The 22,126-nt window shown below is 48.0% G+C and overlaps 1 protein-coding gene across 6 annotated transcripts in view; it reads right to left on the bottom strand.

The window, feature by feature from the left end:
• TSC2 (TSC complex subunit 2) overlaps positions 1-20,559 on the bottom strand; it is a 77,419-nt gene extending 56,860 nt beyond the window's left edge. For 5 of the 6 annotated variants that reach the window (XM_056535578.1, XM_056535581.1, XM_056535580.1 and 2 more), the window contains exons 1-16: positions 20,454-20,559; positions 18,854-19,012; positions 17,783-17,869; positions 17,214-17,324; positions 15,195-15,339; positions 14,725-14,842; positions 13,786-13,834; positions 12,071-12,196; positions 9,864-9,937; positions 7,412-7,538; positions 7,092-7,235; positions 5,850-5,987; positions 5,549-5,652; positions 4,863-4,944; positions 4,349-4,504; positions 47-148 (exon numbers count right to left, since the gene is read on the bottom strand). In XM_056535578.1, the coding sequence (XP_056391553.1) occupies positions 47-148; positions 4,349-4,504; positions 4,863-4,944; positions 5,549-5,652; positions 5,850-5,987; positions 7,092-7,235; positions 7,412-7,538; positions 9,864-9,937; positions 12,071-12,196; positions 13,786-13,834; positions 14,725-14,842; positions 15,195-15,339; positions 17,214-17,324; positions 17,783-17,869; positions 18,854-18,991 (1,701 nt within the window). In that variant the 5' untranslated portion in view covers positions 18,992-19,012; positions 20,454-20,559. Of the gene's footprint in view, positions 1-46; positions 149-4,348; positions 4,505-4,862; positions 4,945-5,548; positions 5,653-5,849; positions 5,988-7,091; positions 7,236-7,411; positions 7,539-9,863; positions 9,938-12,070; positions 12,197-13,785; positions 13,835-14,724; positions 14,843-15,194; positions 15,340-17,213; positions 17,325-17,782; positions 17,870-18,853; positions 19,013-20,380 lie in introns of all 6 variants that reach the window. The other variant, XM_056535579.1, reaches the window with a different exon arrangement.
• Positions 20,560-22,126: the final 1,567 nt, after the last annotated feature.

The raw sequence follows: 22,126 nt of genomic DNA, 5'->3' as shown, positions 1-22,126 counted from the left end.
TCGTCTTTTGGCCCATGAGATAGGAATAGTAACTACTTCTTCCCACCTGTAATATAACCATTAGCCCCAGCACAGAGGTCTTCACATCTTCCAGGGGTGACGTGTCCTGTCCTGCAGAATCAGTCAAGGTCAAAGAACGGGTGACAACCTAAGAAGAATAAAAAGCAAAAGTCAGTTTTATAATATAGAGTACTGTCATAAGGTCATGTGGTACCGGTAGGAGCCTTTCCTTTAGGAAGAGGCTCTATGACACCCAAATACTATTACAGGACACATGGAGAAAGCGTCCAGATAAGACCATATAAACGTGAATTTATTAACTACAAAATAGGGATAGACATATCGATTTTTTAGGGCCAATACCGATAATCTGTGGAGGTTAGGCGTGGTGTGACGTCACGAGGGGAGTTGTCTTGATATCACGACCTCTGCCGCCCGCTCCAAGCGTTCGGAACAAAATGTTCCGAACGATGGGGCAGCGAAGTACCCCTGTAAGTATCCTCTGCCCAAAATCTGCTGTGGACAAGCCACGGAGAGTCGACCCCTTACCAACTCGCAGCAGGAAACCAATGCAAGTTTAAAACAAAATCCGCTCGTGTGAACAAGCCCCCAAACTGTTTTACTTACCTCCACCTCCAATCCCACTAGAGATGAGTTAAGTTACAGTGATTTGATACAAACTTCTCGGGTCGGCGGTTGCTGACTTTATCAGGTGCTCCGGTGGGCTGGAAAAGGTGGATACAGTCCTAGGACTGCTGAACTAATTTATACAGGCTAAAGTCCGCAACTGCCGAGCCGAGAAGTTTGTGACAAATCGAATCACTGTAACTTTGCTCTTCTCTAATTCCCACCCTGATTCCCTGTTCTGCCTCTGGTGTACAGCAATGGATATCTTCGGTTGGCATTGCAGTGTCACATGACAGCCCCAGCCTTGCCATGATGCTCCTTTCTCACAAGTGCAGAGCATAAGTGCCGAGGCAGCTGACTGGCTGGGGCGGTCACCTTACGTCCACTGCTCCTGTAACATCAGAGCGCCAACTGCAGGCGGAATGGTCATGTTTTGATCTTACCATATTTTCCATCCCGGTGATGCTGCCCATCTGCTGTCTATTCCTCCTTTTTAAAAGTTTTTATTGAATGTTGCACTTGTCTTTATAAATGTATATGAAGTCCCCGTCGAGCGGTGCATCTGCCTGGTGATTCCTCTTACGCCAGCTGCAGTCCCTGTAAGAGCTCTGCGGCAGTATGGACGGCCTCAGTTCTTTTCCGGACCTAGGGCAGCCAGAGCACATTCAATTTAGGCCGTGACTCCGGCCTGCAAGTTCTGGCGCACCTCTACCCACTTCCTCCGGTCGCGCGCTGCTCTCACATCTCTCTCCCTCCCTGTCAGGAGATAGCGCGGCTCTGGCCGGCATTCTAGTTCCGTTTTGGCCGTCCCCCAGGTAGTGAAGCCAGAATGCCGGGGGCATTTTAATTTAGAACGCAGCTTTGGCCTGTACATACAGGTGTGAACTCCGCCCACTTCCCTTCAGGCCGTGCGCTCTTAGGGACCTCCCCCGCCAGCCTATTGAGTTCCCTGTGGAAGGGTCATTGTCATTGGCACAGGTCCCATATCTCCTCCCCTCTCCATTGCTTAGCCTAGGATGGCCGGCTGCCATTATGGTGGAGGGGGTGTCAACATAGCTCTGCCCTCCTCTGCACAGATTTTCCTCTGCCTACTTATGGACCGCAGTGGTTTTACAAGAAAAAAAAAAAAAGTCACTCCATTTGGTGGTGTTTGGCGCCCTGTAAGGTGACCTGCTATAGACAAATTACATTGAGTCAGTTGAGGTATAACTCTGGCGTACATACTTTCTGCAGGGTTCTCACTCTGTCGGGGAGCGTATGCGAACCGCCGTGGCGGGTTGCCGCCAGTGATTTCATGATCCCTTGGAAACTACCGGGGTTATTTTCAGTGACTGTTCTCCCCTACCACTGAGTGCCATACCATGTCAGTCATGCCCTCGGCCAAATTCCTGTTCCTCCTTACAAAGGCAAGCAACTGGTCGGGTGCCCTTGCAAGGGCTTTTGCATTCCTGGTGGATGCTAAGGATGTATTTGAGGTTCCTCCTAAGTCAGGTCCGTCGGCCACCCATCGAGGGGGTGTTCTTGGCATGTCATACAATATGATTACCTCCTCCACAGGCTGCCTCATCCGCAGCTTGTGCTCCAGATCCTCATGTCCAGTGCAAAGTCTCCATGGAAGGATCCCTGCGTGGGCATGGATTGGACCTGATATCGATATGCTGAACAGTAGTCTTGCCTGTCACATCTCACAGCTGCCTCGTCCGCGGCTGGCATTCCGGTACCCGACTGCTAGTGCGAGGTATCCGTAGGAGTGTCTTCTTTAGGCACCATAAGGTGATGGGATGTGGGTGTTTCCTGGATTTTTACAGCAACAGTAGCACTCTGTTGGTCTGCTAGGGGCATGGTTCGGACACACCGTTGGGTGCTGAGCCGGGTTTCCATACTGCCGGACTTTTGGATGTCTGCGGTTTCTTTTGAGTCTATAGTCTGGGTACCCCACTACTATTGTGGGGTAACCATGTCTGTGTCCTACGTATGCTGAGGCCACTCTGCCCATGTAGAGCCCACGTTCCCTTCTGTTCAGTGGGGTGTGCCTCGAGCCTTCCCGTGATCTTGTTTTCACAGGTCTGCGGCAGTTGAGCACGTCTGTTCTTGCAGGGGGCTTGATGGGGAGACACTGTCTGTTCAGCAGCCCCCCATGCCTCCAGGTATCTTCCTGGGTTTCTGTGCAGGGTGGCTCAGGTGCCTGCTCTCGTCTTAGACATCAAACAGGATGGCTCTGTTGATGCCCACCTGGTCCAGGGTTTCACCCAATGGGGTGTTCCTCTCAATGCTGTTGGTCTTATGTGTGCGCTTTTTAATTGCATCCATAGTCACATCTTTGTGTCTTTGCCCAGGGTTCCCATCCCTCTGGGGACACAAATTGGCTCCTCCATACCTCGATATGTCTTTGCATGGGTTCCTGGGTGCTTTGTCCACCCAGTACTTTGTCAGTTGCCGTAGAGCGGCATTTCCCTGCTCCTACAGTGCACTTTGACGATCCCCTTTCTACAGGGGGTATGGGGATCAGGGAGCTGAGCATGGTGAGTACCAGAGTTTAATCTCTACCACTCCTTGTTTTCCCCCCATCACTGGGGGACTATTTCTCAAAGCACTTTCTACTCTGCTGCTGCTCATGCAGCTTTGGCACACTCCCCTGTTGGAAAAGTTTATGCATTCATATAGGGCTCGGCGACAGCCAGCATAGCCACCTTCTGTTGGGTCCTGCCGTTGCTCTCCTCCTCCTTCGGCGCAAACTCCCTGGAAGGGTGTGTTCATCCTTTTCTTGACAGTGTCAGTTGCGCTATACTGCCACTTCAGTCTTTTGGAGTACCTTTCTTGTGCCCAGAACCTGGGAGTCCCAGCTGGGTTCCCATTTGTTTCCCCCTCTTTTCCCGTCCTGACGGGATGTTGCTTCGCAGTCCTCTGGTCCGCTTGGACCGCTGTGGTCCAAGACTAGTTGGTCTCCTTGTCTTAGACTCTAGCCTACGTTGCTGTGGCTTGCCTTTTTTTCTAGGTCGGCCCTCCTGATTGTTTGGGCCTTAGTGATGATTGGGGTCTCTGGCATGTGTAGCGATCCTGCCCGGACTTCTCCGCAAGCCCATCTGGGAGGCGGTTTTTCTGTACCGCACTTCTTGTCTCGACATGGAAGCATGGAAGTCACTCGGAGCATTTTGCGGATGTTGGGTTTACTTACTCTACAGGTGTAAGTCTTCCAGGTGATTCGGGTACCTTCAGATCCCATGTCAGTTTCTCTGGTGTTCAGGAATGCTCCTCTCTCGCAGCCTTCATTGGGTGACACCGCACCCACCCCTCACTCCTTTTTTTGTCCTGATAATCTTCCAGATTTTTAGTTTTTTTCACCAGGTTTTTCTGGGGTCCTTCAGACATATTTCTTTGTTTGCTTCTAGTACTGCTTTGTGACAAAACTTATTACCTCACTTCCAGTGGGCGGGTATATCCTGCCAGGGAGGAGCCAACTTTTTTCCTTAGTGTCAGTGCCTCCTAGTGGCAAGAGCATGTACCATCAGTATAGGTGTCCCCCGAATGAAGGCTACAAAAAGGATTTTACGGAGAGTACAAAAAAAAAAAATCTCCTTTTTGAACCATTTACTGATTACTCTAGTTTGAAGGGGGTTAGGGTTGGAGTGCCCCAGTGGCATCACCCACAAAATACAAATACTACTACGGGTTCAATGAACAGATAAGGCATGGAGACATATTCTACAGACACCGCCCTCACCCTCTCAATGATATCCATAAGGCTGTTGAAGTGGCAGGAGTGGCAGCATTCCGCCAAGTCCACCAAGAGTTGGGTGGCAAGCTTCCGAACCTGATGGTCCTTATCTTCTGGGATGTGCGCCAACTGACATGTAACCACCTTCTCAATCAGCTCTTCCTAATGAGAGAAAAATGCAAAAACCATGGATAAAATTTGGTGTACACAGTCTAATAAAAATTAAAACTTTATATGGCTAAAAGTTAGGCCTAAATCCATAGCGCCAAAGTAGTAGCAGGCCAGATACTCAAAGGGGGAGATTTATCAAAACCTGTGTAGAGGAAGAGTGGTGCAGTTGCCCATAGCAACCAATCAGATCGCTTCTTTCATTTTTAAAGAGACCTGTGAAAAATGAAAGAAGCAATCTGATTGGTTGCTATGGGCAACTGCACCACTCTTCCTCTACACAGGTTTTGATAAATCTCCCCCAAAGTCCCTATTGATCCCATTTGTTCCAAGTTGTATGATAAACACAAACCTCATAGAACTGCCTGTTAATGCTGAGCGCGAAGGACAAGACATCCAGGACTTTCATCCTTATAATACTGCGAGACTCATTCCTGAAAGATAATTGACAATGGATCATCTATATTGTTTAAAATAGTTCACTGGTCTTAGCGGGGACATCAATGAAGGCGCGGTTACAGCCAGCATTGATCATAGGGGTACTCCGCAGCTGGGGACCCCCGTGATATCTGCTGCGGCACACCAGACATCCGATGCACGGAGCAAACTTCGCTCCGTACCGGATGACTGGCAATGTGGGGCGGGTGCAGCATCGGAGGCACGTGACGTCACGGCCACGCCCAATCAATGCAAGTCTATGGGAGGAGGCGTGATAGACTTACATTGAGGGGGTGTGGCTGTGACTTCATGAGCCTCCGACGCTGCACCCGACGCTCTAAACAAACGCCAGGTGCAGAATGGAGATCGCGGGTGGTCCCCAGCGGCGGGACTCCCGCAATCAGACATCTTATCCCCTATCCTTACAGGATAAGATGTCTAGGGGCAGAGTACCCCTTTAAGGCTGTCCTTCCATGCACAAAGAAAATAAATAAATGAATGAATAAATAGGAATAATCTTTAAGATTGTAAGGAGTTAAAAAATAAAGTATCATTATTATGATTTTATGCACATAACAAAAAGCTTTACAACAACCAGACCTGAAATACTTGTCCATCAATTTTAGTAGATCCTGCACCCATCCTTCTTTCCCAGGGTGAATGCTCTGGGCTCTGTAGGTTATGAGGTTCACTACTGAGGCCGCCTGTGAAGAGAGATCAATAATGGATAAAGTAAGGAAGTGATTCCCAACCAGTGTGCCTCCAGCTGTTGCAAAACTACAACTCCCAGCATGCCCGGACAGCCGTTGGCTGTCCGGGCATGCTGTGAGTTGTAGTTCTGCAACAACTGGAGGCACACTGGTTAGGAAACCCTGTTGTTGAGTATAGACAGGACACTCACAGGCCGTTCATCAGAGTTTTTCTCCACAAGATCAAAGAATCTCTCCTCATCCCCATGAAAGTCATTCTGGTCATGAAGTTCCTCTATGGCCGTCAGTAGGTTGTGCACGGCCGCCTTCAACTCTGAACTGCGCAGAACCTGAAACCGAAGCAGCAGTGACGTCTCAATGAAAGCAGGATTACATTGCTTGCATAGCTAATCGAGATCCCATAAAGCAAGAAGCAGTGACCCCACCAGCAGAATAGTGAGTACAGCTCTGAAGTATAATACAGGATATAACTCACGATCAGTACAGGATAAGTAATGTAATGTATGTACACAGTGACCTCACCAGCAGAATAGTGAGTACAGCTCTGAAGTATAATACAGGATATAACTCAGGATCAGTACAGGATAAGTAATGTAATGTATATACACAGGGATCTCACCAGCAGAATAGCGAGTACAGCTCTGGAGTATAATACAGGATATAACTCAGGATCAGTACAGGATAAGTAATGTAATGTATGTACACAGTGACCTCACCAGCAGAATAGTGAGTACAGCTCTGAGGTATAATACAGGATATAACTCAGGATCAGTACAGGATAAGTAAAGTAATGTATGTACACAGTGACCTCACCAGCAGAATAGTGAGTGCAGTTTTGGAGAATAATACAGGATATAACTCAGGATCAGTACAGGATAAGTAATGTGATGTATGTACACAGTGACCCCACCAGCAGAATAGTGAGTACAGCTCTGGAGTATAATACAGGATATAACTCAGGATCAGTACAGGATAAGTAATGTAATGTATATACACAGTGACCTCACCAGCAGAATAGTGAGTGCAGTTTTGAATACAGGATATAACTCAGGATCAGTACAGGATAAGTAAAGTAATGTATGTACACAGTGACCTCACCAGCAGAATTGTGAGTACAGTTTTGGAGAATAATGCAGGATATAACTCAGGGTCGGTACAGGATAAGTAATGTAATGTATGTACACAGTGACCCCACCAGCAGAATAGTGAGTACAGCTCTGGAGTATAATACAGGATATAACTCAGGATCAGTACAGGATAAGTAATGTAATGTATGTACACAGTGACCTCACCAGCAGAATTGTGAGTACAGTTTTGGAGAATAATACAGGATGTAACTCAGGAGTACACATCTTTTGAGAAGTGGACTGCAACTGCTTAGAAATAGTAAAAAGATCTGTTTGTGGTACTGTCAAAGTAAAGCAGGGAAATACCTGGAGCTGCTGAAGCAACCGCTCAACAATATCTAAGACAACGTCCCAGGTTACTGCCTGCACCTCCCGCCCATACTTCTTGACCAGTCTGGTGATGGACAGGACGATCTCATAAGACACCACAGCATTGGGACAATTCATTGCCTGTTCATAAATAAGGAGATACAAAATGTGGGCCTAATAATCACAGACTTGAATCAATGGGTTAAATTATGAGTAATAAATATCCCAAATCCCATTTCAAAGAAAGAATAAACTTTACACAACATCGTTGTCTTTGGAGGCATGATAATGAGTCTGCTCCCTCTGTGACCATTTACCTTAATGAAAGAAGGGAGAACAGATATCGGCGAGTTCTTTAAACAGAACAGTCTATGTGCACCCCACAGTCCCATCCCGACAAAAAATACCGCTCCTCTCAGCAGGGGGGCGTCCTCCGAATAAACCCTAAAAGACAAAGTCAACATTTATTTAACCCTCTCCCAAACAGCCATTTTATTTTCTCCTAAGAATTATAATGGTCCCCTATTTGAAACTCATGGGCCATATTCACAAACAGGAATTGCAAGCGGAATATGGAAGTCCCATTGCTTTTAATGGGATTCTGCTGCACCTTGAAGATTGTGGAATTTCCACGGCAGATGTTTCTGTCTCGTCTCGGAAATTCAGATTTCGGTCCCCACCGCAAGGATTGACATGCCCATTCTTTCGGCAGTCTCTTCTCTGAAATTCATTGCAGTCTATGAAGAAATTTTACATGTGGAACGTCCACGCGCATTTTGCAGGCGGCCATTACACAAAATGTATGTTTTGTGAACATAGCCCTAGTGCAAAATAAAATTAAGTGTTTTCCAGTGAGTATTTGATCTAATCCCCCCCACTATTCAATAGGATGGAGGGTCCACAGCACTAAAAGGAGATATATCATGCATAAAAACTTGCAGATAGGGAAAAAAGTTTTACAATGCTGTGGGTCCGACTGATCGACCCCTCCACGATCTCCTGTACAGGGCCCAGGCTCTCTCCAGTAATGGGCTCTGTCAACCCCTGCACAAAGTGGATGCCAACATGCCCCCTCCATTTATATCTATGAGAGAGCAGTTTTTCAGCTCTCCCATAGAGATATATGGAGGGGCTGTGTCGACCGCCACTTCAAGCATGGGTCGACACGCTCTGATCCCGGGGAGAGTCGGGGCTTGTGTCCAGCGGTCTGACCCATCGAGACCTAAAACTTATCCCCTATCCTGGGGATAGGGAATGTGTTTTTGGGCATGATAATTCTCCTTTAAAGGGGTACTCCGCACCCCTAGACATCTTATCCCCCATCAAAAGGATAGGGGATAAGATGTCAGATCGCGGGGGTCCCGCTGCTGGGGACCCCCGGGATCTCGGCTGCAGCACCCACCTGTACGGCTTCCACCTCACACCGGCAACGCTGGAGGCTTCGGATCTCGACCACAATAGCGGAAGAGTGTGACGTCACGCCCTGCCCCCTCGATACAAGTCTATGGGAGGTCCGTCACGCCCCCTCCCATAGACTGGCATTGAGAAGGCAGGGCGTGAAGTCACACGGGGCGGAGTCGTGACATCATGCTCTTCCGCCATTGTGGTTGGGATCCGAAGCTCCAGCGTTGCCGGTGTGAGGTGGAAGCCGGACAGGCGGGTGCTGCAGCCGAGATCCCGGGGGTCCCCAGCAGCGGGACCCCAGCAATCTGACATCTTATCCCCTATCCTTTGGATAGGAGATAAGATGTCTAGGGGTGCAGAGTACCCCTTTAATAAATGGGTCCATTTGTATCTAGCACAGTAATACACTGCTCAAAAAAAATAAAGGGAACACGTAAACAACACAATGTAACTCCAAGTCAATGACACTTCTGTGAAATCCCACTGTCCATAGGAGGGCAACAAGCCGGCAATGGGACCCACTACCTCCGCGTTTGTGCAAGGAGGAGCAGGAGGAGCACTGCCAGAGCCCTGCAAAATGACCTCCAGCAGGCCACAAATGTGCATTTGTCCCCTCAAATGGTCAGAAACAGAGTCCATGAGGGTGGTATGAGGGCTCAACGTCTACAGGAGACCATCCTCCACCTCATCAGGACCATGCCCAGGTGTTGTAGGGAGGTCATACGGGCACATGGAGGCCACACACTACTGATCCTCATTGGGACTGGTTTTAAGGACATTACATAAAGTTGGATCAGCCTGTAATGTGGTTTTCCACTGTGATTTTGAGTGTGACTCCATATCCAGACCTCCAGGGGTTGATACATTTGATTTCCATGGATAATTTTTGTGTGATTTTGTTGTCAGCACATTCAACTATGTAAAGACGAAAGTATTTCATACGATTAGTTCAATCATTCAGATCTACGATGTGTTATCTTAGTGTTCCCTTTTATTTTTTTGAGCAGTGTATTCATGTGTGTGGCTGAGTTTTGCCAGATCCCTTCTGTTTTGAGAAAATCCACATTTTGTTATAGTTCAGTGTTTCAAACAAGTGCCCCGGATTTAAAGGGTCTTAGCATGTACATAAAATATGAATTCCCATTCATTTCCAGCATGTCTGCGACCGCTGGTCTAAAGAGTCAACTGTTTAATGCAATTTATGTTACTCCCATTGGTATTAATTCATTTTATAGCTGTAGGTTGACACTGCTCATTTTATACCATAAGGGATATAACCATCTAAAACCACATAAAACACTGGATAAAGCCCATAATGACAGATCCCCACTCTCTGTAACTCCAGACTTAACAAGCGGCTCTTACTTGTCTTCCATAATACGGCTCATGGTATAAATTGCGCTGTGGCCGAGATGAGTTCCCAGGAGGTTTCTCATAAGCTGAGGAGACAAAAATAACATTCCTCATTCTGGGAAACAGAACATAATAAACATAACTCAGTGACCGTCTTATAAAGAGAGAACAAAGCTAAGCGTCCTGCTGAGAGGATAAGGCTACACAAGATCCTTACCGGGGATTGTAAAAACGTGACCGGGCGTAAAGACACATTAGGGTCATGTGTGAAATGTGGAGCATATGAGAGCAGGAAAATTATACGGAATATTTACTAATACATCACTCCAATTTGCATATGTCATATTTAGAGTGATATTTTCAAGATCAAAAGTTATTACCTAACTACCGAATACAGCAGTGTATCCCAAGCAGTGTGCCTCCAGCTGTTGCAAAGGCTGTCAAGGCATGCTGGGAGTTGTAGTATTTCAACAGCTGGAGGCACACTGGTTGGGAAACACTTCTGTAGACCGATGATCTCCACCTTGTGGCTCTCCAGCTATAACAAAACTACAACTCCCAGCATTCCCAACCTGTTTGCCTCCCACTGTTGCAAAACTTAAAGGGGTTCTCATCTGCCCTGCCTTCTGGAGCTCCGCTCGCAGCATCCGGAAGTTTATTACTCCGAACGCTGTGTGGGGCTTCCATGTTCGAGGCCACCCCCTCGTGACGTCACGCCCCCGCCCCCTCAATGAAAGTCTATGGGAAGGGGGCACGACCGCTGTCACACCCCCTTCCCATAGACCTTCGTTGAGGGGGGCAGCCGTGACGTAACGAGGGCGGCCTCGAACACGGAAGCCCCACACAGCGTCCGGAGAAATAAACTTCCGGACGATGCAAGCGGAGCTCCGGAAGGCAGGGCAGTGGAGAACCCCTTTAACTGCTACAAGCTGGGAGTTGTAGCTTTGCAACAGCTGGAGCTGGTCGGGAAATACCACTATAGACCTAATGATCTCAAACCTGTACCACTTCACCTATTGCTATACTACAACCCCCAGCATGGCCAGAAACCCATGAATCTCATTTAGAAAGCTAGGCTGCGCAGGCACTAACTGGGACGACAAAGTAGAAGCACAAGCAGCCATAAAGAATGGAACCTGAGGAAAGAACTAGGATCAAAAGGGCTTATCCAGAAATGGGGGGGGGGGGGGGGAGCTGATTTCTTTCAAAAACAGCACCACCCCTTTCCTCAGGTTATGTGTGGAATTGCAGCTCCGTTCCATTGAAGCGAATGGAGCCAAGTTGGAAAAAAATAAGTGGTCCAAAAATACCCTAAGGTCCCAACCATTAATTAAAAGGACTTTAATAATCTGGTCCAATTGAAAGGTCATTCAGAAATCAGCTAATTGCACAGTATTTTTATATGTGTGTTTTTCATCTTATTTTTGGACACTAAGTGCACTAGTTATTATTTCAATTGGACCAGATTATTAAAGTCCTTTTAATTAATGGTTGGGACTAGAGATGAGCTTTCTCGGCTCGGCAGTTGATGACTGATCCTGCGTAAATTAGTTCAGCTTTCAGGTGCTCCGGTGGGCTGGAAAAGATGGATACATTCCTAGGAAAGAGTCTCCTAGGACTGTATACACCTTTTCCAGCCCACGGGAGCACCGGAAAGCTGAACTAATTTATGCAGGAAAAGTCATCAACTGCCGAGTCGAGAAGTTCGTGACGAATCGAATTTACTGTAAGTTCGCTCATCTCTAGTTGGGACCTTAGGGTATTTTTGGACCACCTTTGGTGGTTATTGGTTTTTGCTGTATATTCACCCTCCAACCATTGGTCTCTCAAAAATAGCTTAGTTGCAATCCCACACACAACCTGAGGACAGGAGTGGTGCTGTTTATTTAATCCTGGATAACGCCTTTGATAAAGTAGTATTCCTATGCCATAAATCAGTAAAATAAGCCATTGCTTTTTTCATTATTGGTAGGGGAGGGGAACCTTCCCCATTTATAAAGAAGCCAGAGATGTGCAGGGGAATTGCAATCTTGCTCTCTATAACAAGGAACTGCGGGTACCACGGTGCCAATTTAGCGCTGCGGCCCCTTCGTTCTTCCTAGAGGTCAGACGCCCAGCAGTGATGAAGTGACAGCATATCTAAGCGATAAACCATCATTCTATAAAACGGTGTTATCCCTTTAAAGTTGTTTTTTTTTTTTTTTTTTTACACTTCCCACCTTCCAGCAGGGTTCGCACAGCTCCTTCACGTTGATTGTCCGACACAGTGTAATGACGAATGTGGGGATACTCTCTGACGGCAGGCAATTGTAACAAACCACAGCATCCAAGACCTTCAAAGAGACCTAGAAGAAACAAACATCTTATAATTAACTATTCAAATAACTTTATTATTCAGGTAAAGGGTGAAAATACAGTATTTTTCGTCCTATAGGACGCACCGGCGTATAAGACGCACCCAATTTTTAGGGGCAAAGTCTAAAAAAATAAAGATTTTGAACCCAATAGTGGTCTTCAATCTGCGGACCTCCAGATGTTGCAAAACTACAACTCCCAGCATGCCCGGACAGCCGTTGGCTGTCCGGGAATGCTGGGAGTTGTAGTTTTGCAACATCTGGAGGGCCGCAGATTGAAGACCACTGCATAGGAGGTAATACTCACGTGTCCCCGCCGCTCCGGACCCGTCACCGCTGCCCTGGATGTCGCTCCATCGCTGTCGCCGTGTCCCCGTCGCTCCGGAACGTCTCTGCTGCCGGCCGGGTATCCTCGCTCTCCGTCGCCGCCATCACGTCGTTACGCACGCCGACGCACGTACGCGACGACGTGATTACGAGGAAGGAGAGCGCCAGCATAAAGGGGATCCCTGAACCGAGAAGACACCGAGGAGGCAGGTAAGGTCCCCCCCGGTGTCCTGTAAGCACTAACCCGGCTATTCAGTCGGGCTGTTCGGGACCGCCGCGGTGAGATCGCGCGGCGGTCCTGAACAGCCCGACTGAACAGCCGGGTTAGTGTCACTTTCCCTTCAGACACAGTGGTCAGCTTTGATCGCCGCGTCTGAAGGGTTAATACAGGGCATCACCGCGAGCCGCGGGCCACGGCCGTTGATGGCCGCAGGGACCGCCGCGATAGGGGTGTATTCGCCGTATAAGACGCACCGACTTTTTCCCCCCAGTTTTGGGGAAGAAAAAGTGCATCTTATACGGCGAAAAATACGGTAGCTCTTATTTAAACGTTCCACGTTATCAAGTTAATTCAGTAAGAAATAAACGGAAACTCATACAAGCAAATTAGTTGTACTGGATCTACAACCCGTTCCAAAATGACAACTCCCAGCATGCCCGGACAGCCAAAGGCTGTCCGGGCATGCTGGGAGTTGTACTTTTGCTCCTGCTGGAGGCATTCTGGTTGGGAAACAGATTATTTCTCCCATGCAAAGCGGTGCCTGCCAGATCAAGGGCAGCATGGAACAGATACAGAAACACAACATAGTACGATTTACTCTGAAGCGTTTGGACACTTCAGAGAAATCATAGTTCTAAAAGCCACTGGGAGCGGCATGAATAGTCAATGGGGTGGTCCTTGGCAGCTGCTTTATTTCCTGCCGGCATTACGTGACCCATCTCTCCCTGTGTGTGTATAGAGAGAAAAACGCGTCATCCAAGGTAGGAAAGCAGCTGCGGGGACCGTCCCCTCCGCACCAGTGACTATTTGCTCATTTTCTGGCAGCTTTTAAAACTATGACATCTATAAAATGCCTGAGCACCTCAGAGTAAAATCACGATATGTTGTGATTCCACTTTCCGGTCTGTTGTTCAGGCAGCATGAAATCCCTGACACAGGTTTCTCTTTCATCTACTCTGCAAACAATAAAAAATAAAATAAAAAATATATAAAAATTTAAAAAATTAAAAAATATATGAATTAATGAACAAACCTCAATATCATAGGAAGAAGCGGTCCGGTTACAAAGCAGGCAAATCATTCTGAAAGATAAAAACAAATAAAACCATCAGCCAAAACATTACAGCATATAACATAAGAATTAGAGTCATGTATGGGAGTGAAAGTATACGAGACTAGGTCCTGACTAGAGATGAGCGAACTTACAGTAAATTCGATTCGTCACGAATTTCTCGGCTCGGCAGTTGATACCTTATCCTGCATAAATTAGTTCAGCTTTCAGGTGCTCCGGTGGGCTGGAAAAGGTGGATACAGTCCTAGGAGACTTTTCTAGGACTGTATCCACCTTTTCCAGCCCAGCGGAAAGCTGAACTAATTTATGCAGGATAAAGTCAGCAACTGTCGAGCCGAGAAGTTTGTGACTAATCAAATTTACTGTAAGTTCGCTCATCTCTAGTCCTGACCTTATTGGATGCTACTGTACACATAGGTCTTTTTTTTGGGGGGGGGGGGGGTTGTTTTTAACTATACTGTAAAACTGACATGTTCTCTATTCTGTGGGACAATAGGATTGCATTGATACCCATGGCTACAGACTTTTCTAATAGTATAATGCATATAACCCTATTTTTCCATATATGAGGCTATATATGAGGGAAGGGGGGGGGGGGATGTTAAAGGTTTCTCTTTTAACATTTTTATATTTTGGAAAATATACCAAATAAGTTTATTTTTTTACATTTTACTTTATTTTTAAAACGTGAAAGGGGTGGGGTATTTTTTATTGGGGGAAGGGGCTTATTCACATAAAAGTTTTTTTTATTTTTTAGATTTTAAAGTACCCTCAGTGGACGATTTGTAACAATCTTGATTGCCAATACTGTTCAGTGCTACGCATAGACCTAGCACTGATCAGTGTTATCTGAGATCTACTTCTCTGGTCTGCTAGATGGATGGCTCTAGGAATACTTACTGCACCATAGGGGCAATGTAACTTTCCAGATAACAGCTGTGAAACTTCACCAGATTCACCAACACAAGCAGAAAATCCGGGGACAGGGCGAACTCCATCCACTGCAGGACGAACGCAGCTACAATGAAAAACACCAAGATCAGTAAATACAATCCCATCATTTATTCTTCATATTACCCAGCCTATCCCAACAGCCATATGTAAAGGATAAGGCAGTGTTTCTCAAACTAGTTTGCCTCCAGCTGTTGCAATTTTACAACTACCAGCACACCTGGACAGCCATAGGCGGTCCGGGCATGCTGGGAGTTGTAGATTTGCAACAGCTGGAGGCACACTGGTTGGGATAAACTTCAGTCAAAGTCAAAGCATTCTCTGTTCTTTCGGGTGTAATACTTCATTTTTCCTGTGGGGAAGCTGCAGGAAGACCCATCCTATATACTGTAGAAGTATAAAATGAATCGTATACCTACCTAGCTCCTCCTCCAGGTAGGCAATGTCTCTGCCATTATCAGTAAGAGCTTTGAAAACCTCCAGCCTCTCTGCAAGGTCTTCATTACTGGGGTAATCCTTTATAACGTGGAAGAAATGCGCCCGGAGAAACCCCAACCGGTCACCCTGGAAAGAGAAGGAATCATATTTTCAATGTGGAAAACCCCACTACAGGCTGATCCAACTTTATGTAATGCCCTTAAAACAAGTCACAATGAGGCTCAGTAGTGTGTGTGGCCTCCACGTGCCCGTATGACCTCCCTACAACGCCTGGGCATGATCCTGATGAGGTGGAGGATGGTCTCCTGAGGGATGTCCTCCCAGACCTCTAAAGCATCCGCCAACTCCTGGACAGTCTGTGGTGGATGGAGGGAGACGTCCCAGATGGGCTCAATCGGATTCAGGTCTGGGGAACAGGCGGGCCAGTCCATAGCATCAATGCCTTCCTCTTGCAGGAACTGCTGATACACTCCAGCCACATGAGGTCTAGCATTGTCTTGTATTAGGAGGAACCCAGGGCTAACCGCACCAACATATGGTCTCACAAGGGGTCTGAGAATCTCATCTCGGTACCTAATGGCAGTCAGGCTACCTCTGTCAAGCACATGGAGGGCTGTGCGGCCCACCAAAGAAATGCCACCCCACACCATTACTGACCCACCGCCAAACCGGTCATGCTGGAGGACGTTGCAGGCAGCAGACAGTTCTCCACAGCGTCTCCAGACTCTGTCACGTCTGTCACATGTGCTCAGTGTGAACCTGCTTTCATCTGTGAAGAGCACAGGGTGCCAGTGGCAAATTTGACAATCTTTGTGTTCTCTGGTAAATGCCAAACGTCCTGCACGGTGTTGGGCTGTAAGCACAACCCCTACCTGTGGATGTTGGGCCCTCATACCACCCTCATGGAGTCTGTTTCTGACCATTTGAGTGGACACATGCACATTTGTGGCCTGCTGGAGATCATTGTGCAGGGCTCTGGCAGTGCTCCTCCTTGCACAAAGGCGGAGGTAGCGGTCCTGCTGCTGGGTTGTTGCCCTCCTACGGCCTCCTCCACATCTCCTGATGTACTGGCCTGTCTCCTGGTAGCGCCTCCATGCTCTGGACACTACGCTGACAGACACAGCAAACCTTCTTGCCACAGCTCGTATTGATGTGCCATCCTGGATGAGCTGCACTACTTGAGCCACTTGTGTGGGTTGTAGACTCCGTCTCATGCTACCACTAGAGTGAAATCACCGCCAGCATTCAAAAGTGACCAAAACATCAGCCAAGAAGCATAGGAACTGAGAAGTGGTCTGTGGTCACCACCTGCAGAACCACTCCTTTATTGGGGGTATCTTGCTAATTGCCTATAATTTCCACCTGTTGTCTGTTCCATTTGCACAACAGCATGTGAAATAGATTGTCAGTGTTCTTCCTGAGTGGACAGTGAGATTTCACAGAAGTGTCATTGACTTGGAGTTACATTGTGTTGTTTAAGGGTTCCCTTTATATTTTTGAGCAGTGTGTATGTGTGTATATGTTTCAGAGAAGTCAGAGGCGAGCAGATAACAGCTAAGCCATAGTAAATTAAAATACAGGGATCCCCCGACCTACGATCATTTCTTACATACGATGCTTTTATATGTCGGGGCCTTCGCATAAACGGCTATCCGACAGCGCAGACTGCTTCAGCTGCCCCCGGATAGCCATTTAATGTGCCCCGTGTCGTCCGGTGAGTGTCACTCGCCTGTCCCCGACGTTCCAGACCGTCCTCTTCATGCTCCGCGGCATGGCCATCGCTCTCCGTCATCATTACGTCATCCAATAGGAGCGGCGGTGCGCAGCAACAGAGAGCGACGATCCAGGGCAGCGGTGACGGTCCGGAGCGGCGGGGACACGTGAATATAACATTCTATATTATTAATGCACGAATCCCTCAACATACGATGGATTCAAGTAATGATTCGTTCATTTGGAATGAATTACCATCGTATGTTGAGGGACCATTGTAGTGTTACCTGTCCTAGAACAAGGCTTTTCAATAGGATGAGCACGTTGAGTCTGCCCTCTGCTGGTTGGTCAGGTTCTAGCAGATCCGCAACCGATGTCCAGATGGCTTCCACCGCATGCTGCAATAATACAGACAAGATGGTAAGAAGAAAAAACATACAACTCATGGTCTAACCTAGTGTTTTTACAACCAGGGTGACTTCAGCTGTTTAAAAACTACAACTCCCAGCATGCCCTGACAGCCTCTAGTTGGAGGCACCCTGGTGTAATGTGAAAAAAAAAAAATAATAATAATAATAATAATAAACACATGTTTTGCTCCTCCATGCTTTACCCTGCAGCAGTGCTTGTTCAGATTGTCTACTTTCAAGCGTACACGACCCACAGGCTGACTAAAGAAAGATTTCGGATATTCCGTGATGCGGTTTTTAGGAGCCCAGTTCTAATCAAGGACATTGCGTTTGGCTCCTGATTTTGGGTGCTGCAGCGTTTCTCTCTTGCTTTACACTGCAGCTTCACTCTTCGGTCTTACAATGATGTGCTGCTAAAAGATCACTCCTAGAGCGAGTACACTTACATCCTCAAATTTTTTCGTTTTCGCCAGCTCGCAGACTTGACTCATGGCTCGAACACGGATGCTCAGCGCGCTCTCCGGGCTCAGCTCCTGGGAAATAGATGAAAAGTCAGCGTGGGAAAAAAAGACGAAACTTTATGTCAGTGCTTACCAAGCAGTGTTGAAAAACTACAATTCCCAGCATGCCTGGACAGCCAAGGGCTGTCCAGGCATGCTGGGAGTTGTAGTTTTGCAACAGCTGGAGGCACCTTTAGTCAGGAATTTCTTGTTTAGGGTGTATTCACACAGTATCCTGCACAGATTTGAAGCTCTGTTCAGTTATTTAGTTTACATTGAAATCTGCAGCTTCAAATCCTGCGCATCAAATATGCGCAGGATACTGTACTTGTACCCTTTAGGGTACATTCACATGTACAGGATCTGCTGCATATTTTCTGCAGCTGATTTTGCTACCCATAGAGGTTAAAGGGGTAGTCCAGTGCTGAAAAACGTAATCCTAAGGCTCACTGGCCAGATAGTGGATGTCGACCACCACACGAAGCGGCAGCCGACAGGCCCCCTCGATACATCGCTATGGCAGAGCCGGAGATTGCAGAAGGCAGCGCTTCGGCTCTGCCATAGAGTTGTATTGAGGGGATGTGTCAGCCGCCGCTTCGTGCAGTGGTCAACATTCTTTACGCGGGCTGCCAGGCCCCGTACAGGAGATCGCGGGGGGGGGGGGGGGGGGGTCCGACCACTGGGGCTCCCCGCGATCTCCTGTACGGGGCCTGGCAGCCACATGTATTTCACAATACATGTGAAACTTATCCCGTATCCTTAGGATAGGGGGATATACTTTTTCGGCAATGGGGCCCTCACAATCTCCTGTATTGGGCCCCGCCTCTGCTATAATAATGCGCATTTTGCTGAGGGGTCCCAGCAGTCAGACCCCACGATCAGACACTTATCCCCTATAGTGCAGATAGGGGGATACATTTTGTTTCGTTGGACATCTTAAGGAATAGAAGTCTAGTTGGGATTGGTTGCTATGGGCAACAAGGCCCCTGTCAGTCAAGCTTTGATGGCGGTCCTCACTTTTAGCAGCTCGGTGGTGATGATGTACTCCGGCTGACGCCATTCTGAGTGCTTGGACTTCCCCCGGGATGGTCCCAGGCCCAGGAACATCTTCACCTTCTCCCTCAGGCCGGGGTCTCGGCCCATTTGTCTTGCCATGGCTGCAGGGTTTGGGGGACCCTGTGAGAAGAGACAAACATGGCGGAGTCACACACAGGGCAAAATACAAAGCACATACATGGGACCCTACAGAGGTCGTCTGCAACATGTGGAGCACGATGAGTGGGAGACTACAATGCCCAGCAAGCCCTGCCTGCCAATGAAGCATTTCCTTCTCAGAGAGGTTCTGCAGCAGCTACCGCATGAGGTGTTAAAGCACAGGCTAAGGAGTGCTGCAGCAGGGGTGTACAACATTGTGCCAAAGCAGCTAGGGAGGTGGGTGGTGTTTAAAAACCAAGAGGTTCCACAGCTGCTAGGTAAGGGAGGTAAGCACCAAGAAGTGCCGCAGCAGCTGGAGGGGGATTGGGGGGGGCGGCATCAAATGCTAAGAAGTGCTGCAGCAGCTATGGACAAACACTAAAAAAAAAAATACACTTGGCAGCTAGAACGGCAAACATGAAGCAGTGCCGCAGCAGCTACAGTCAGCAATCAACAAGAGGTGTTGCAGCAGCTTAGGGGGGCAGACACTAAGGAGGTATCGCAGCAGCTAGGAAAAGGGGAGAAAGTTAAAAATAAAGAGGTGGCACTGCAGCAGCTGGGGGGGGGGGCTAGAGGGACAAACATCAAGAAGTGCTGCATCAGCTAGAGGAGGGAAACCACTAAGAGGTGCAGCAGCAGCTGGGGGGGCAGACACTAAGAGGTATCGCAGCAGCTAGGGAGAGGGGGGAAGTAAAAAATAAAGAGGTGCCACTGCAGCAGCTTGGGGGGGGGGGGGGGGGGAGGGCAAACATCAAGAAGTGCTGCATCAGCTAGAGGAGGGAAACCACTAAGAGGTGCAGCAGCAGCTGGGGGGGGCAGACACTAAGAGGTATCGCAGCAGCTAGGGAGAGGGGGGAAGTAAAAAATAAAGAGGTGCCACTGCAGCAGCTGGGGGGGGGGGGGCAAACATCAAGAAGTGCTGCATCAGCTAGAGGAGGGCAATCACTAAAAGGTGCAGCAGCAGCCAGGAAGAGGGGGGGGGGGGCACCAAGAGGTGCTGCAGCATCATTGAGGTGCTGCAGTGAGCATGCATAACAGTACTGCAGCAGCTGGAGGAAGGGGGGAGACCAAGAGGTGCCGCAGCAGCTGAAGGTCAGCACCCACCTCACTCACAGCAGGGGGAGGCTGTAAACTTTATAAACACTTTCTCTATTACACTGACACACCAAGACTACATCTCCCAGAATACTCAGGACATGCTGGGCGTTGTAGTGTAGTGACCTCCAGCGGGCCACGGTGTGTAAAACGCAGCAATAAAAGACGGACAGTGTGAACCCGAGGCAATACGTCTGCAAATATAACGCGATAGAAGGTGCAGTGCGCAGACTCCTCCAACCGCACTATACCCACCGCCACACCGGGGAGACAGCCCCGAGAAGAAGCGGCCACCCCCGGTACAACCTGCAAGACGCCCCGGACCCACCTGGAGCTCTGTCGCCCGCCTGTCACCCGGACGCCCGGCCAGCGCTCTCTACTTCAGATCTCGGCTTCAGGGCCTTCAAGCCCCGCCCACTTCAGCCTACAGCCACGCCCACCTCACAGTCACGTGCTACAGAACGGAAGAAAGCCCTGCTGGGAATTGTAGTTTGTGGTTGGATGGGTTCTGTAGCCGTCTGTTCGCCATTATCTCTATGGATCTATATTGCCCCCTAGTGATCAAGTCCTGAACTACACATTGCCTGAAGTACTCGCTCATCTTTTTTCTGTTTCTGCAATTTTTTTTACCCCCAAATAAAAGCTCGTTGTCATTTTTGCGTTTTTGTTTTTCCCTTTTATCCTTCTAAGAGCCATAACCCTTAACACTTATTATCCCATCCACAGAACCACATGAAGGCTTTTTTTTTTTTTGCGCGACTAATTGTTCTTTGTAATGTAGCCTTTCATTTTACCATAAAATGTACGACACAACCAAAACAATATTATTTGTAGGGCAAAATGTAGCAAATTTTGGGGGTTTCATTTTTACGCAGCGCACTTTACGGTAAAACCGACATGTTCCCTTTATTCTGTGGATCAATTTGATTAAAACGATCCCCATGGTTACATGTTTATTTATTATTGTACTGCTTAAAAAAAAAATTAATATACTAAAAAGAAATAGTCAATTCAGACCCCTGTAACTCTCTCATTTTTCTGTATACAGAAATGAGGGCTCATTTTTTTTCGCCGTGATTTGTAGGTCTTAGCAGTACCATTGGATTACATCGGACTGTATGATCGCCCTTTTTTAAAAAAAAATTCTGATATATGATGTGACCAAAATTCAGAAATTATTATTCATTTTTATTCCATTTATGCTGTTCACCATATGGCAGCGCTTTCCAAACAGTCTGTTGCAAAACTACAATTTAAAATAAATTTTTTTTTTTTCTATAGTAGTGGTCCCTCAACATACAATGGTAATCCGTTCCAAACGGACCATCATTTGTTGGAACCATCCATCGTAAAGTGCAATGTAAAGTATAGGACAGTGGTCTACAACCTACGGACCTCCAGATGTTGCAAAACTACAACACCCTGCATGCCCGGACAGCCACTGGTATTGGAGGTTATACTCACCTGTCCCCGCCGCTCCGGACCGTCACCGCTCGTCACCGCTGCGCTGGATGTCGCCTTCCATCGCTGTCACCGTGTCCCCGGGGTGTCCCCGACGCTCCAGCAAGGCCTCTGCTTCCCCGGCACCCTCGCTCTCCGTCGCCGCCATCACGTCGCTACGCACGCCGCTCCTATTGGATGACGGGACGGCGTGCGCAGCAACGTGATGATGGAGAGCGCCGACGATGCAGGGGATCCCAAAGAGGACGCGCCGGAGCCCCGAGGACAGGTAAGTGATCGTCAGCGGACCACACGGGGCACCGTAAACGGCTATCCGGTGGCAGCTGAAGCAGTCTGCGCTGCCGGATAGCCGTTTATGCGATGGCCCCGACATACAAAAGCATCGTATGTTGATGCTGCCTTCAACATGCGATGGCCTCTGAGAGGCCATCATATGCTGAAATGATCGTATGTCGGGTCCATCGTAGGTCGGGGGGGTCACTGTAATGGAAACCCCTTGTTTTAGGTGAGAGATACCTTGAATGAAACAGCACAGGGGGT

The sequence above is a fragment of the Hyla sarda genome, chromosome 8, assembly GCF_029499605.1.
Source record: "Hyla sarda isolate aHylSar1 chromosome 8, aHylSar1.hap1, whole genome shotgun sequence".
NCBI classification, from domain to species: domain Eukaryota; kingdom Metazoa; phylum Chordata; class Amphibia; order Anura; family Hylidae; genus Hyla; species Hyla sarda.
The sequence above is the reverse complement of the archived record's forward strand: the minus strand, read 5'-3'. Positions and strand labels throughout refer to the sequence as shown.